The following is a 16597-nucleotide window of genomic DNA, read 5'->3' as shown; positions in this document are numbered from 1 at the left end:
TGCATTACAATTATCAACATTGATAGTAAAGACCTATATATATATATGTGTGTGTGTGTGTGTGTGTGTGTGTGTGTGTTTCAAATACATTGTTCTTTTTAACTTCCTATTAATCAAAGAATTCTGAAATTTTTTAGCACTGTGTCCACAAAAATATTCAGCACAATTGTTTTCATCATTCATAGTGATAAGAAATGTTTCTTGAGCACCAAATCAGTAGAATGATTTCTGCAGGATAATGTGACACTGCAGACTGCAATAATGATGATGAAAATTCCACTTTTCTATCACAGGAATAAAATATTAAAATATTCAGCTCTGTCCTCAAACATACTAATGCTACTATTAAAACATTAGCTGATTTTTATTTGTCTATTTATTTCTCACAGCTTAAAAACACTAAATCTTACAATCCTTTATTTGAAGCCAACTGAAATCTTTAAGTCTAAATCTGAGCTAAGCTCTTGCCAGAAGAGAACTAGAACTAGAACAGTTCAAAGACCAAAACCATGGCCTTGATTTCCAGGAAAAAAAAAACCATGCATATATGCAGTCCTCAGCTGACCCCTAAACACAAAAGATAGAGTTCATGTGCTTTTGGGTAAAATCAATGCTTTGGGGGTTCTTGACTCTTTTCTTTGCTGCTCTGTAGAGGCAAGGCTCCATGGAAAACCCAGGAAGCATCCACACACAACTTAAGAAAAAAAACCATGAAACAAGACCGATCAAAAAGCAGAATGGGTCATGACCATTTCTGTACGATTACATTGTAAGAGTTAAAAAAGAAAGAAAGAAAAAAAATTTAATTTCTAAACTTTGTTTAATTGCATTCAAAACACAGAATTCCCACTTTAACAAGTGTGAGTACATACGTACGGTATCCTGACTAGCAACTGTTTCCAATTTGCTCATAAGTTTAAAAAGAAACAATCTTGGTGCAATTCTCCACACTGCCCATAAAGGTAAACCTGCTTTTAAAGTGCTAGATTAAAAAACAATAAAAAACACTCTGAGAGTGTGTTGGCCAGTATTTTTATCAGACAGAAAACAGATTTTGTTAACATGTATTGACATTAGCAAATAATTGTGATTTAGCGCTTGGCTAAAACAAAACCTTTGAGGCGCATCTGCATTTCATGAAATTCCCCTTTGAATTTGTGTCCTCATACATTCAGTTTTGCCATTACTTTACTAGAATTGTTTTATTAAAACAGTATTTCTTTTTCAATTATGCACTCAATGCAAAACCCAAAAACTATTAGGCTACATTTGGAAGAAAAAAAAACTATTTTTTTTTATACTTTAAAAGACATTTTAGCCAGAAACACAATCACCTTTCTGACTATCTCAAGGAGTTTTGGACAATAACATTTAACTACAACCAAACAAGACATCTTTGGAGTCTTATGGATGTATACGTCAAAATGGTTATTAACCGTACTTGTACACAATACTCATCAGCAGTACAAACAGAAAACCATATACTGTGTAAACTATAACCAAAAGATTGCCAGGTTTCTCTTCAAAACTTCATTGTTCAATCAACAAGGATGTAATTTAGGTTCATATTATTTCAGTGTTCGATATGCAGAAGCGTTACGGTTCATTAAATAATTTGCTTCCAAGCAAAAAAATACAAGCAAAGATAAAACAACATAACGCATGTTGGTAACTGAAGCAGCATCTTTAATTAGTGCATTTTATTACTTCATCTCTTGCTTCCTGTTAATTCCCTCATCAGTGAGGACTCTCTTTCCTTTAAAAACACCTCTACCGTTCTCTGTGTGGACTGGAAAACTGAACCACAGCATATTTGGCATTAGTCATCCAGTGTGGATCCTGAGAGTTGAGCTTCTCTGCCTGGCCGGGCTGTAAGCCCACCTGAACATCAGCCTTCAGTGTCCTAAGACTACAGAGAGGGGCAGGCTGGAACCCCCTCAATGCCCGATCGAACAGGACCGTGTGGTCCCACTTCCTGTCACCAGTCAGCTTCCTGTAGTTCAGGTCTCCTTTGAAGAGAATCAGGTCAGAGCCCTGGAGCTTGCTGTAGAGATCAGCTGCATCCAGCGCCATGTCGCAGAACTCATGGGGCATGGTCCAAAAAGGGTGGTCATGGTAGGACCAGGTGCCATCCTTCATGAAATGCTTCCATTGGACACCACTAGCTGACATCCACTTGTGATTGGCTGCCATGGTCTGCATGATGGTCCACTCAAAGTCTTGTTTGGTGACGTCTGAGACGAACCACGGCATGGACTTGCCATGAAATCGGATTTGCTTGGCTAGTCCGGCAGAAACAAGGAAGTCAGCAAGGACTAGATCGGTAACAAGCTCAAAACCAGCATTGTCTAAAACAATGTCAACTCTTGCATGCTTCTTCCCTGCGGATCCGGACCCTTGAGCAGCAACCAGCGTTGACCAAACCATATTGGAGTCATCCACTAGGATGAAGCGCTGGAGATCAGGCAGAGAATCGATGGGACTGGACCTTTGAGAATTGTCCTGACCAGCAGAGATGGACAGATCACACTTGTTTCCCCACAGAGAGACCTACAAAATACACAATAAACAAGATTATGTGACATTACGTTATCCCCAACAGTCTAATATCAATAAACTAGACAATCACATGCTGAAAACAACAGCCACCCCTAGGCATGTTACTTGGCACTGCAAACTTGATGTCATTTTGGCTAACAAGATTCTTTGTTCAATTAAATGAAAGATGCGAGTCATTAAGTTAATGGTTACGGCTCAGTGAAATCGATTTTCCTTGTTTTTGGTGTTGTGTTCTTATGTCATAGAAACAAACATGTCGCATAAACATTTGTTTTTAATGGCAGGGATCATTGAATTATGCTGCTAGCATTGATATACTAACCTGAAGCAACTTGAGAAAGTTCTCTCGCAGCTGCATCTCAGTCATGTTCTCCATGTTGGTGATGAGCTCCTGAAGGTATGTACACAGGCATTTAATCGCTTGTAGAGATTCAAAGAAGCTTTGCGTCTTTCCCTCCTTAAAGCCGTCAAAGTTATCCATCGGTGGACTTTAGGAAACAAAGTAAAATAAACTAAATAACTGAATTTTACAATTCAAAATATATCAATGCAACGGGGAGTATTTAAATCAATTACCCTTGATTTAACAAAATATAAAAAATAAAACAACTTAAAGCACATTTTAAGATAACACTTGAAATTATTCTTTAATTTAAAAGACACTAAAATGGTGTAAACTACTTCACTAATTACTATGCTATAGTATTTCTAAAGCAAGTCATACTTTTTTTACTAATCACAATTTCATTTAGAGCTGTAAAGTACAATAATGTATAGACTTTCAATGGTCTTCATGATAACATTTAAAGATTTTCTCTTTAAATATTCTGAAATGTTGAAAAAATTGTGATTAAACAGATTATTTTACTCAGTATTGTTATTTTTAAATACCAAAAGTTTTTTTTTTTACTATTAGATGCTAAAGTTAATCTAAACTTTAAGATGCTTTGATTTTTGAGTAAAATTGTGACAGTATTAATTTCACTCAAGTGTAATTTCTCTGGCCTTTTTTATTTTCAATTTTATTCATTATGTATTAAGCTGATTTGTCTTACTTCAAATACAGAGCCTCTTGGATCCTTCGGTACATGTAGCACTCCATATAAAGCCATGGTGACTTGAACCAGCTGACAGGCTGCCCGTCCTCCATCAGGTCCTGCTGTCTACCCATGTATTCATTCCAGGCCTCTGTGTCCTCAGCATTATCAGTCAGAAGCAGCACAGGTTTGTCTGTCTGCAGTTCATTCCTCAGCTTGGACAGGAAGGAGATGGCCCTCTTCTCTGCCTGGATGCCCTCCTGATCAAACACATCATCTAGAAGTTAAATCTGAGAAAACTGTCAGAACAGTCTTATTTTATGAATAACATAAGAAAATATTGAATATTGTAAAAATCTTGAACGTAACAAATGAAAAATCATACTTGCCTTTCCATATTCTTTGAAGAAATTTTCTTTATTACGATGTAAAGAGTCTACCACTTTTGTGAGTATGGTTGGTAGTCTATCTCTCACAGTCAGATAGGCAAAGGACCTAAAAATATCAAATAATTAAATATTTAATCTGTAATTATTATTTAGTAATTTTAAAAACATTATATGATTCAGACAAGAAGAGATACATTTGTTATGAAAAAAAAACTAGCTGTAAGGAAGAGAGACTTTCACTAGCACTACTAATTTGAGGAATAAGAAAGAAAGGCTACATCTAAAAAGTAGTAAATAAAGTATTTTATATTAGGTGATAATAGGGGGTTGTCACTGTCACATCCAGCAGTAGCATGACCATTGAAATCAAAGACAAAGCTGGTTAATCGCCTATCTAGACAGCATATCTAGGCATTATATGTGCTGTCAAAACATTTCTGCGACGTTTTCTTCATCCAGTTTCTCTATGCATTCACAGTATCTGTCCCATTTTGACCATAGGCTATTATGTTTTACTTCTGGCAGGCGTAAGGGGATGATCAGACAGTGTTTTTGCTGTTAAAAACACGAGACGCACAATAGTTACTTATACAGTACTGCTGTTACCGCAGTAGTAACTGAAAAGCGTGCCAATACCGATAATCTCTCTCTCTTTTTCCACACACATCATCATATCGGTAATTTACAGTTAAGGTTACAACTTCTTATACTGGAAAATTGCCAGGACTGATTTACTGGTACTTTTGAAAATGTCATTTTCACACATGATCTGTAAACTGTAATTTGCCAGTAAAGACGGTTCGTGTGAAAAGGACTAATGATGACAGGCTGCATATTTGACTAAACGCAGCATGCATTCGTTGAAATTGAACATCACGATGAATTTCTTGCCGTAGCCTAATTATATATAAATGACATCAACAGTGAGCATGGAAGCTAAACTATGATTATAAAGACATACCCCTCAAATCTAGCAGAGAGTGACAGCGGGGGGAACGTTCCCTCTACCTCCATCTTTGCAATGCAAACAGGAAGGACAAGAGATTTTCAACAAACTTTATTTAAGAACGATTGGTGACCACTTAACAATGTAATGTAAAGGTATAAAATAATTTAATACACTCTGTGTCATTTACTCGCATATCTCGGCAACGCATTAAATCACACAAATGAGCATGGAATTATTATTTTTTTCGAGGAATTACAGTATAAGCCATTTTTAGCTGTCAGTATCTCGTCATTCTCGTGAACATTGACACTACTGTCCTCTAGTGGCTGGTCTGTGTAAGCCATGTTGGTCACACAAACAAATCAGACATGAAAATATTCAGATGCATAGTATTCACAAAGTACATTGTGATTTTTTATTTATTTAATATTAACTCAATTCAAAGCCTGCACAGGTGGGGAAACAAGAAAACATTTTAACCAGATGGTTTGTAGCTGGTCTCTCAGCCTGGTGTGTTGGCTGGTTTCTGAGGGTTTTGGGCACTTTTCAGCTGATCAAGCTGGGTGACCAGCCGGCCACAGAGCTAAACAATAGCTTAACCAGAAAAGACCAGCATAGTCTGGTTTAAACGTTTTAGCAGGTTAGTAGTCTCAGGATATCCTTTAAATGAAAGAGAAGCCTTAAATATGGATCTAATGGGTTGTTACTTATTAACTGTCATTGATTTAAAAAAAAAAAGAGATAAATCAGGTTTGTTTTATATATCTAATATACATGTACGAACATGTTGCCCGCTTGATATGGGTACTATACTAACTTACAAACAGTTACATTTTATTATTATGTCTACAGACAAACAATTCTAACCCATATTTTAGGATGCTAATGTGATTTTCAGAAATTGGAAACAGAAACCATAGTCCCGGATGCCGTTATCACCCCACCAGACCACATGGCCCTAACAGACAGCTTGTTTTCTCTGTATGGACACACCACCCCTCAACTTCCCTTTCCTTGTTCTTTTTTTTCACAAACCCACAACTTAAAGTTGGTATCCTCATATTGCTGTCTTAAACTTCCAGGCTGTAGACTACTCTTTTATATTTTCTTAACATTTTCTCACAATTCTTGCATATATTTGTTCATGTGATTCCCCAGTGTTATTCATTTCCTGACATCTTTAGCAGGCCTTGTCAAGCGAGCTCACATCCTGTTCCCCTCAGCATGGTGAAAGCTCAGAAACCCTGGAAAGGAAAACGTAAATCTTTTCACCTCTTGCACTTTTCAGAATGGATCTAGTGATTTTCTCAAGGTAGTGATTCTTAAAAAAGATATTCTGGAAATTAATTTAATTCCTCTTACAACAAAATGTAGCTATTTAAAGGCTAAATGCATTTAAAGGCATTATAAAATATAAAAAAATAACCTCAGGATGGTCCAAATAATTACATTAAAATGAATTGATTAGTGAGAACATAGAATTAGGATCATCTTTCTGGTATCATAAGGAAATATTTTTATTCAGCACCCTAGATAAAGATAAAGAAAAAAAATCTGCTTTTTATTCTGGTATGATGGTAAGATTTTCAAACAAGTATCTTTTAAAGAATTGACCAATAAAATGAATACGACTCTTGGCATTCTTATAAACAATGTTTAATAACACTTGTTGCAACTTCATAAAAAGATGTAAACCAATGGAGGACAAAACCTACAAAAATTTAAATAAATCAGTAACCAGATGGTCTTCTCGAAACCATTTTTTATTATTATTAATTTAGTTAATGAAACCATATTTTAAATAAGTTAGGGTTAAAAAGGACTAAACCTATTTCACACACACACACACACACACACACACACACATAATTATGAATAAATAAATAAATATTTATTGATGTCCATATTTCGCTATTTTAAAAAACTACACTAATATCCTTTTTAGGCTTAATAACGAGTTTTTAAATGTATATTATTTAAAATAATAATAAGCCTCATTAAGTTGATTGTAGCCTGTGTGAAATCATCGTTCTTCGAATAATACGCGCGTTTCTCTTGGCTGTAAAAGTGCTCAGTCTGTTAACTGAAATGCAAATAGCCCTGCTGCATGTATCTGTCTCGATACGTTATCTTCATGTGGGGGTTGGTAGCGTGACCTACGGCTATCCAAATCCACTAAAATCCGTTTATGTGTAACGTTCACCAACGATCGTCGCCCCTGAATGATAGCTCAACATTCATCTCCACCGCACCGTCAATATGAGGAGAACGACAGACACACATATCGTTCACTTGTTTATCTTTGCTTGTATTCACTCATTTTAGCTGCTCTTAGCGCCAAAGACCGTTTGTTTTACCATCCCAGGGAAGTGGGTTTTACAACCGCTGTTTTAAGCCCTTTTAGACAGTCATGTGATTGTAACGTAACCCGACCGGAAAACACCGACGACCATCGCCGCCAATGCTGCGTTTGAGAGGAACAGAGCAGCTGCGAGCCCAACGGACAAGTCCCCCGGTACCAGACATCGACTCACCGAACTCCACACGCTCTAGCGGAGGAAAGGTACGTGCGTGTTTACACCAGTCAACCTTTATCGTTATCTGTTCATTTCTGTGCATGTTGTTTTTTAGTTTAGTTTATTCGGTGACCACCCCTTCCCCCCCCCCCCCGTGTGTGTGTGTGTGTGTGTGAGAGTCCGTTTCATGAAGCTCCGTTTATTTTTGCTTCTCGTCTCTGATGCTCGCTAAGCTCCGTTCTGGGTTTATGTCGTTGTTATTGTTGTGAATTTACGCTATATTCGAGATAAGGTTGCTGGATCATGTGCTGGTCGAGCAGCAAGCGTCTGCGCGTGATCGTATCAGTCATCACGTTTCAGTTTTTGACGGTTTATTTTCTATTTGCGAAGAAAAGCAGATTGCGGAAGTGGTCGGTCTCTGCGGGAGATCTGTCCGTTCCACGTGTCTCGGTAGTGGGAGGAGCTAGTTTACGAACCACAATGAGAGCAAGTTGAAGCTGTAGCGATTGGTTTGGAGCTGGGGTTATGAGGAACTGCAAGGCTCGTTTGAAATATGTTTCGGTACCAGGAAACACCTTTAAGCGGGTTATAAGTGTTCTTGCATAAAATCTGGCATGTCATTGTTTGTATATTCCGTCAAATTTCGATGACTGCTGAAAGCTGGGTGACTTATTGAGTAAAAAACTAAAGTTAAAGGTCCACTCAATAAGTTTTGTGAATTAAAAGTTTTCAACCAAAAATAAATTAACACACTTTTATGAAATATTAGAAATTATGTACACCCATTCGAGAGCAGTCTTCTAGAAAAAGCTGTTTAATCTACTTCCTCATTAGGTGCTGCCATATTGACATCACATGACTAAATGCAATGAGCAGTAAAGTGCAACAGTCGGTTTCACAAAGTAAAAATCCCATTCATTTTCTCTACATGGGAATTGATTTTTAACAATAACTTATAAACCTTTACAGACAGACCAACTGTGAGCTACAAGATTGTAGTCAGTGATATGCTTTTGGTGAAGCCGTCAGTCTGCATTATTTCAACTTATTTTTAAATAATCCACATCAACTGTAAAATTTATGGAGGGAAAAATATATTACCCATGATTCTGCAGAGAATCGTGTGCCAAAACATCTTTGTAGTGCCTGCCAGCTCCCATTAAGCTCCACGAATGACATTCATTCTGCATCCAAATATGCCTTATTCACTGTTATACTAGCCGAAAACCAGAATGTGAGATGAGTAGTATATTCATATCATAGAGACCCTACTTTTTTAACAGTTGCTTATATAATCAGCATCTTTAAATAAGTAGGCTAGTATTATATTTCCCCCCTTTGTTTTTAATTTGACTAAATTTAATTTGCAATGCTTCATGGGATTGTAATTCTTTCTCTCATTAAAGCAGTTAAATATACCTTCTTGTACCTTTTTTTCTTTTAGTCCAATTTTTAAATACCATTTTTTGCTTTAATTCAAATTTTGTTATGTTTCATAAACCTCATAACTGCTATAAAGAAAAAAGCTATTAACCAAACCAAGTTCTTTACAAATCAAACAACCATTTTATAGAGCATGCCACCAATATCACACCAATAATAACACAAAATATAATTGGGATTGAATTAATTTTATGAAATAATTATTTATGTGCATGTGTTGAAGACAGAAAAATGATAATGAACAAAACAAAAGATAAACAAACTGCTTTGGTGTGAAGCAGCAATTAAACAAACTTCATTCATCCAGGCCAGTAGATCTCAGTATAGTAAAAAGCACTGATGGGATTGGATGATTGAAGAAGAGTCAGCTTAATGTTAACTAAAGCTTCTTTTTTTTAAGAAATGTGACGTTACACTCCATGCTTTCAAAGACCACTGACAGTGAGTCTGTAGACTCTACAGATGCGTCCTTTCTCCACCCAAGAGGGGTTGTGTGTAAGTAGCCTCAGGAATGCGGTCTGAAGAGCCAGTCATGTGACACACAAAGCCAAAGACTGTGATCGACCTTTAGGCTAATGGACATTCAAGGCACAGAGGTTGTTGAGCTGGTTCTGGTAGATGAGGGTTAATAACCTCAGGGATCAGGGTTCATTGTTCAAAGGTTCCCTCAGATGTTTGACCCTTGGTTGTATCTGACCGCTCTGTTTGGACTGTGTTTCAGGGTTACAAGTCTGAGTGTCTTTTTGCAAGCTGAATAACCAGTTAGGCTAGTTGTCTTAAAATGATATGAAAATATTCAGATAATATAGTTTTCTATCCTATTGTTTCTCTTACCCTAGAATTATAACCTTTCCTATCATTTTATTCTATATGAAGAATACATTTAAACTGATTTGTTATAATTACCTAGAGGTCTAAAAATGTTTCAAGCTATATTTTGGGAGAGGAAGAATATGAAGTTTCAAACAGAGGGTCAATATGAAAACCACAGATACAGCTTTTCTGTTTGTAAATGTCTTGAGAATGCATACTCAGCAAAACTTTCCTTGAGCTTGATCAATAGGAATTACTCAGTCTTAAATGTGAATGAGAAGTAGGTTTGCCAGTTTAAAGTAGCAAAATAATTAGTGTTTAGGTTTTAGGCTTTAGTAAATGAAATGCTGTATTAGAGTGCCTTAAAAGCACTTTAATTAAATCCTATCGCTTAAAGTAACAGTTCACCTTCCCAACAAGCCACACAGTTTAAGGTTCATGTTAGTAGCACAAATCATGGTGGAAGAGTTTGGTACCAAATTGCTATGCTTGGGGTTAAGGGTTAAAGTTTGTTCAAATCCTTAACCCTAAGAATGAGCAATATTACTGGTTGGTTGTAATATTCCTATGCTAAGTGTTCCTTAGAGTTGAGCTTTTTGTTAATCCAACAGTGTTGAATTCATAGTTATGGCTGTTTACTGCTGATTACGTCCATGTCAACAGACAACTTAACAACTTCTTTCACTTAGTCTTTTTTTGGTGCATTGTGGTCTGTACAAGACAGGAAGTTGACTGTCATCTCTGGCCCTTTTTGTGTAGGTGGAAGTATGGAGTTGGCCAATCATGGTCTTATCCTTCTTCAGCAGCTCAACGCACAGAGGGAGTTTGGCTTCCTGTGTGACTGCACGGTCGCCATCGGCGATGTTTTTTTCAAAGCACACAAGGCCGTACTGGCCGCATTCTCAAACTACTTCAGAATGCTCTTTATACACCAGGACAGGTAAAAGCTTTTATTTTTGTTTATTTTTTTTAAAGTCCAATTTGTGCCTAAGCTAGCGATGTGTTGATATGATAAGGTGACAATTATTCTCAAGTTATAACCAATAAACGACCAACATTACAATTCTATACTATTTTGTTTAAATAAATTAAAAATAAAACACTAACTACTAAAATCAATCATTTCCATTCAAATACTACAATGAATTTAGGCATCACAACATAATATTTTGCTGTATAAAAATTGGTAATCATTTTGAGATTTGCTTAAGGCTCCAATACACTATACACATTTTCAAATCAGAACACATCTTAAAACACTAGGCTTCATACACTTGCTGAGTTTGTGAATAATTACAGTGTAAAACTGTATCATGTCGGAGCCAATAGCCTTGTGGTCAGCGTTCCGACATATAGCGTAACTGCACCTCGGCCGACCAGAGTTTGGTCCTATGCCGATCGTGTTCCTCTCTCTCTACTCCATGCTTTCCTGTCTGATCTCTATACTGCCCTATCCAATAAAGCCATAATAAGGCCAAAAATATAAACTGGGCATCATACACTACCAGACTTTCAAGCTGTCCCAAACACAACAAACTCGCGCAGAAAGAAGCATACGCTTCATTGATAGGAAACGCATGACAAATGAAAACAATGTGTTCTAAAATCAGCCCAAAATATTAAACCTGTTCAATATCTTCTGACTGGATAGAATCATTGTGTGAAGCTAAAAACACGAATCTGTGTCCTTTTATGCATTACGTGATTTTCTGCAAAATCTGCAAATTCCAACTGCCCAAAATCTGCAGAATGGCTCATCCTTTTCAGTATATAGGATAATAACTCATTCAGACTGTAGATCGGGGCAAATATCTTGTCAAAAAATGTGTTTTGTATTCCAGCCTTAAAGATTACATCATCGTTATTATTTGAATTAGTGTTTTTACATTTTAAATAAAGGTGAGCTTCATATGGCAAATGTAATCTAAATGTAAAATGTAATAAAGGAAATGAACATGATTATGAACATAATTGATACCAATAGATTGTGCATGTTAAGATCAATATTTTAGAAGTGTTTTTATTTTTTCTTATTTTAAGTCACAACAATCGTTTAAAGGGATAGTTCACCCAAAAATGAAAATTGTCCCATAATTTACTCACTCTCAAGCCATCCTAGATGTATTAAACTTTCTTATTTCAGCCAAACACAATCGGAAATAAGCCTATATATATATATAAAAAATACCCTGGCTCTTCCAAGCTTTATAATGGGAGTGAATGGCCTAAATATTCACTCCCAATAGTAAATATTAGTGAATAGCAATCTAGTTTTTGAAGCTCCAAAAAGCACATCCATCCATAATAAAAGTAATCCATGCGGCTCCAGGGGCTTAATAAATGCCTTCTGAAACGAAGCCATGTGTTTTTGTAAAAAAAAATATTTATATAAAAGTAATATAAAATATTCATATTTATAACTTTATAAACTATAATCACTCGCTTCCAGTAACGGCCGTACACGAGTCTAGTTCTGGCAGAAGAGTGACCTCTGACCTGACGTATGATGTATTGATGAACACGGGAGCGCAGAGGATAGAGCGAAACAAAACACCTGTCATGAATTAGAAGTCTAAAACAGAATTTTCAAAGAGAAATGTCGAAGGAGCTTGAGTTTGTTGCCCAGCCCTGTTTGTTTTAAACCGGCAAAGGCGTCTACTCTCACCTAAGCTTACGCTACTCTTACATCCTACGTCATGCGTCAGGTCAGAGGTCACTCTTCTGCCGGAACTTGACTCGCATATGGCCGTTACCAGAAGCCTCTGATTATAGTTTATAAGGTTATAATTATGGATATTTTTCTTACAAAAACAGATCACTTTGCTTCAGAAGGCCTTTATTAACTTCCTGAAGCCATATTGATTACTTTTAGGATGGATGAATGTGCTTTTTCGAGCTTCAAAAACTCAGGCTCTATTATAAAGCTTGGAAGAGCCAGGATATATTTTTTAATATAACTCCGATTGTGTTCGGCTGAAAAAAGAAAGTCATATACACCTAGGATGGCTTGAGTGTGAGTACATTATGGTATAATTTTCATTTTGGGGTTAATTAACCCTTTAAATTAAAACAACAAATATTTGTGCTAAAATTTTCTCTTTTCTAAAAAGCAAGTATTAAAGCACTTCCACAGCACAAAGGTCTGTGTTTTTTTGACGTTGAATATTTGTTTCTCTGTCTTCTCAACCAGTGACTGCGTCCGCTTGAAGCCTGCTGACATTCAGCCCGACATCTTCAGCTACCTCCTCAATCTGATGTACACCGGCAAACTGGCGACACAGCTTATCGACCCAGCTCGACTGGAGCAGGGCGTCAAGTTCCTCCATGCTTACCCTCTTATTCAGGAGGCAAGTCTGTCTAACCATGCAACTCAGGCACACCCTGAGGTCAACCTTCCCCTTTCGTCCTCTCTCTATGGCATTCAGATATCAGACCAACAGGCCACACTCTCAGCGAGAACACATCTCTCCTCGCCGTTCGACTTAGAAGGTGGCGGGTTGCTCGACGGTAAGGGCGTTACCACAAACAAAGCTACCTCACTGATGCGGGCTGGATCTAAGCACAGGCACAATCAGACAGAAACGGAGGTAGACGCATCTGCAAGCATCAGTCAGTTTGTGAGGGAAGGGTCTGAGATGGAAACATCTGCAGGTGAGGCCCCGTCATGTTCCCTGAACACCAACACCATTCTGCATGTGAAGCCCAGCATCATGAGAAGAAATACCTCTCTGAGGAAGCATTATACGTGCCACGTCTGTGGGGGCCGCTTCACTCAGCGAGGAACCTTACGAGAGCACCTGCTTCTACACACTCAGGCTATGCTCCCCCTTGTGTTAGAGTCCGTCGGTGCGGCTTCCCCCATGGCGACTGGAGGTGCCGCCACACCAGAGGTGGAGGAAGTTCTCCGAGGCAGCGAGGCCTCCGCAGCCACTCCCATCATTGTGGACGCTGCCAGTGACAGCGAGCAGCATCTGTACTTAAAAGACTCGCCGCATCCTGAAACCGCTATGCCCATCCCGACGACAACTGCAATCAGCCTGTACACGGCGCAGCCCCAGGCGGACACGCCTCCTCCATCCGATATTGCTGATATTGACAACCTAGAGGGTGCGGCTGACATGGAGCGGGAAGTGAAGCGGAGGAAATATGAGTGCTCCACTTGTGGCCGCAAGTTCATCCAGAAAAGCCACTGGAGAGAGCACATGTACATCCACACAGGCAAGCCTTACCGCTGCAGCGCCTGCGGAAAGAGCTTCTGCCGGGCCAACCAGGCAGCGCGGCACGTTTGCGTGAATCTGAGCTCGGAGCCAGCGTACACCATGGTGGACCGACAGAGCATGGAGCTGTGCGGTGCAGATGACTCCAGCCAAATGGAGGCGATGTTTCTAGGCTCGTCAGTGAGACCGTACAAATGCAATGTGTGTGAAATGACCTTCTCCAGCCCCAATGAGGTGATCAAGCACCTGTGCTTCAACCAGGGGGCGCTCTCGGGTGGAGTGGCTGGAGAAATGGGCGTCAGTGGGCTGAACAGTGACAACCTAGCCAAAGACGAAGGCTCGGATTCATCCAATGGTGGGCAGTTGATAACACCCATCAAAACAGAGGAGGTCTTTGTGGAGTAGCTCCATATTCATTTCACTTCAAAATATAGTTAGTTTTTTAATGTATTGCATTTGAATTGTGGGTAAATTATGATCAGAAGTTAAGCTACAGATCGAAATTTCTGTTATATATATGTATTTTTTTCTGGGGATTTTACTTTTACTGAAAAGTACTTCTTCCTGCGTTATTCCTTTTTTAACACTCATAAATTTGGTTTGTATATTTATAACAGATTTACTGTATTTTTAGACCAACAAGTCAAATTCCTGCTTCATTCTGTATTTCTTTTAAGGGTTTTGTTGGTTACTCGGGTCATTTGCAGTTTTTGTTGTGGTTAAAGCTCTTCCTCTGTCTAACTGCACAGAAAAAGGATGTAGTGAACTGCTGGAATCCTGCGTTCGTCTCACTGCAGATCAGTCTAGACTTCACATTAGGTTGGATTGGTAACTCGATAGAATACTAAAACAATTAAATCCTCAAAATCCTTAGTTCATGAGCAAAGCACCAAAATTTATTTTGTATGTCGCCTCCATGAAAAATTAGATCTGAGCTGCTAAGTGTGGAAATTGGTTTAAGAAATGTTTTCACTACCTCAACCGGTTTTGGACATGCAGTATCGGACTAACCTGAAATTTGCATCGAAGGTTCGAGGATCAAAGTCAACTTTATCTTCCAGTGCCTCTGAGGAGTTACACAGATCTCAAAGTTTTTCTTTCGGTTTCTAATTTCTTATTACATGCTTTGGGTTAGCAAGTGCAAGGTGCAATTGTAGATTACCTTCATTCAGTGCCAGATTACTTGTCGAACATCATTTATATTAGAGTTAATGTGACCCACAATATATTTGACATTTGTTCATGTTTACTACAGTACTTTCTTTTGTGCCAATACCACCTAAATGATAAACATCCATGCCGTAAAATTGTTTGGCGGCAACAGAAGCTCATCAGCAATCTGGTTGTGTTGCTCTCACTGTGGTTCAACATGTTTACAGTTGTGCTGTGTGTTTAATCAAAGTTGTTACTGTGGTGGAATTTAGAAAACACTGTGGCCAATCGTACACATATACATAATGTAGCTTGAAAGGAGATATCTCTGTCACTGTTCCCAGATTGAGTTTAGCCATGAAATTATTTGCTTCTAATTTCCTTATTTTTGAGCCTTGTATAACTTTTCTAATTTTATGTACAGTGCTTTATTTACAAAGAATTTTATAATCTCAAAGGTTGTATATTGATCAATGCATTTACTGTAGAATAGTATCAATTTTAGTGTAGCACAAGTGTCTGTATGTTTGTCCTCTCTGCATTGACGGTCTTTATGTTCTAATGAAACTGACTGTGAGGTCATGCTGTTAAAGCACTGATATCTACTAAAGATCCCTGACTACTCTGATTATACTTGTGCTACGTCAGGAAACTTATTTTTTTAACCATTTTAAACCAGGGCAATTTACAATCAATGCTAAATATTTCTTCCATCTTGCTCCTTGTAAAGACCTCCTAGGAATATATTTTAGCACTGTGAGTGTGTTAAGTTACTACTGAATAGCTAATTAAAGCGCAGGAAGGACCATTTTCTTTATTTTGTTACAAATACTTTTTTTTGTTATTGTTGTTGGTTTTTAATTGTGATGTTAAGGGACAGGAGGCCTTGTCCAAATTATGTGTAATCATACATGCAATGGAATGCCTTTTTTTCTGTAGTCTTGTTACAACTCTTTATTATTTGTACATATGCAAGTTGTTACCCATTGAGGCAGTTGTAGGGAGGGAAGGAGAGGGGTAAAGGTGCCCCCTCAAATGCACAAACCCCAAAGCCAAGGCAAGTATACTGTGATCTCTTGCTCCTCAGGAACTTGAACAGTTGTCTCTGGAAAAAATACTTCCTTTGCATTTTCATTGTAAATAATGATAATAAATACTTATGTTTTTGAAGTGTGCATGTTGTTTTCTTTAATATACACTACTGTTAAAAAGTGTGGGTTAAGTATAAATAAATTTATTCAGCAAATTAAAAAATATATAAAAAAATGTATACATATATTTATGTTTTTAAAAATTTAATAGAAAGTGGTTATTTTAAATTGTAATATTTCACTATGTTTTTACTGTATTTCTATTTTTTAACAAATCAATGCAGCCTTGGTGAGCGTTAGAGAATATTAAAAATCTTACGGACACCAAACTTTAAGCCCATTCTCTGCTAGAGGCAATTTTGTACAGGTTTTTGGTAAACTGTGGATCATTCTTATATAATCAATCATGAGGGCAAATATTTTGCCTTGGA

The 16597-nt window shown here is 37.7% G+C and overlaps 2 protein-coding genes across 2 annotated transcripts; one reads left to right on the top strand and one right to left on the bottom strand.

The window, feature by feature from the left end:
* Positions 1 to 801: 801 nt before the first annotated feature.
* On the bottom strand, positions 802 to 5029 carry dcph1 (damage control phosphatase 1). The gene is made up of 5 exons (XM_077221163.1): positions 4947 to 5029; positions 3986 to 4091; positions 3615 to 3856; positions 2882 to 3047; positions 802 to 2550 (listed from the first exon to the last, which is right to left on the bottom strand). Exons 1-5 carry the CDS (start codon positions 4997 to 4999, stop codon positions 1771 to 1773), a joined length of 1347 nt encoding a protein of 448 aa, XP_077077278.1. The 5' UTR covers positions 5000 to 5029; the 3' UTR covers positions 802 to 1770.
* Positions 5030 to 7098: 2069 nt separating this feature from the next.
* Positions 7099 to 16245, top strand: zbtb2b (zinc finger and BTB domain containing 2b). Its single transcript, XM_077221160.1, has 3 exons — positions 7099 to 7497; positions 10466 to 10646; positions 12897 to 16245. The coding sequence occupies exons 2-3, from the start codon at positions 10474 to 10476 to the stop codon at positions 14326 to 14328; spliced, it is 1605 nt and encodes a 534-aa protein (XP_077077275.1). The 5' UTR covers positions 7099 to 7497; positions 10466 to 10473; the 3' UTR covers positions 14329 to 16245.
* Positions 16246 to 16597: the final 352 nt, after the last annotated feature.

The sequence above is a fragment of the Siphateles boraxobius genome, unplaced genomic scaffold (genome assembly GCF_051911475.1).
Source record: "Siphateles boraxobius isolate OS27281-9 unplaced genomic scaffold, OSU_SipBor_1 8, whole genome shotgun sequence".
Taxonomy (NCBI): domain Eukaryota; kingdom Metazoa; phylum Chordata; class Actinopteri; order Cypriniformes; family Leuciscidae; genus Siphateles; species Siphateles boraxobius.
The sequence above is the reverse complement of the archived record's forward strand: the minus strand, read 5'-3'. Positions and strand labels throughout refer to the sequence as shown.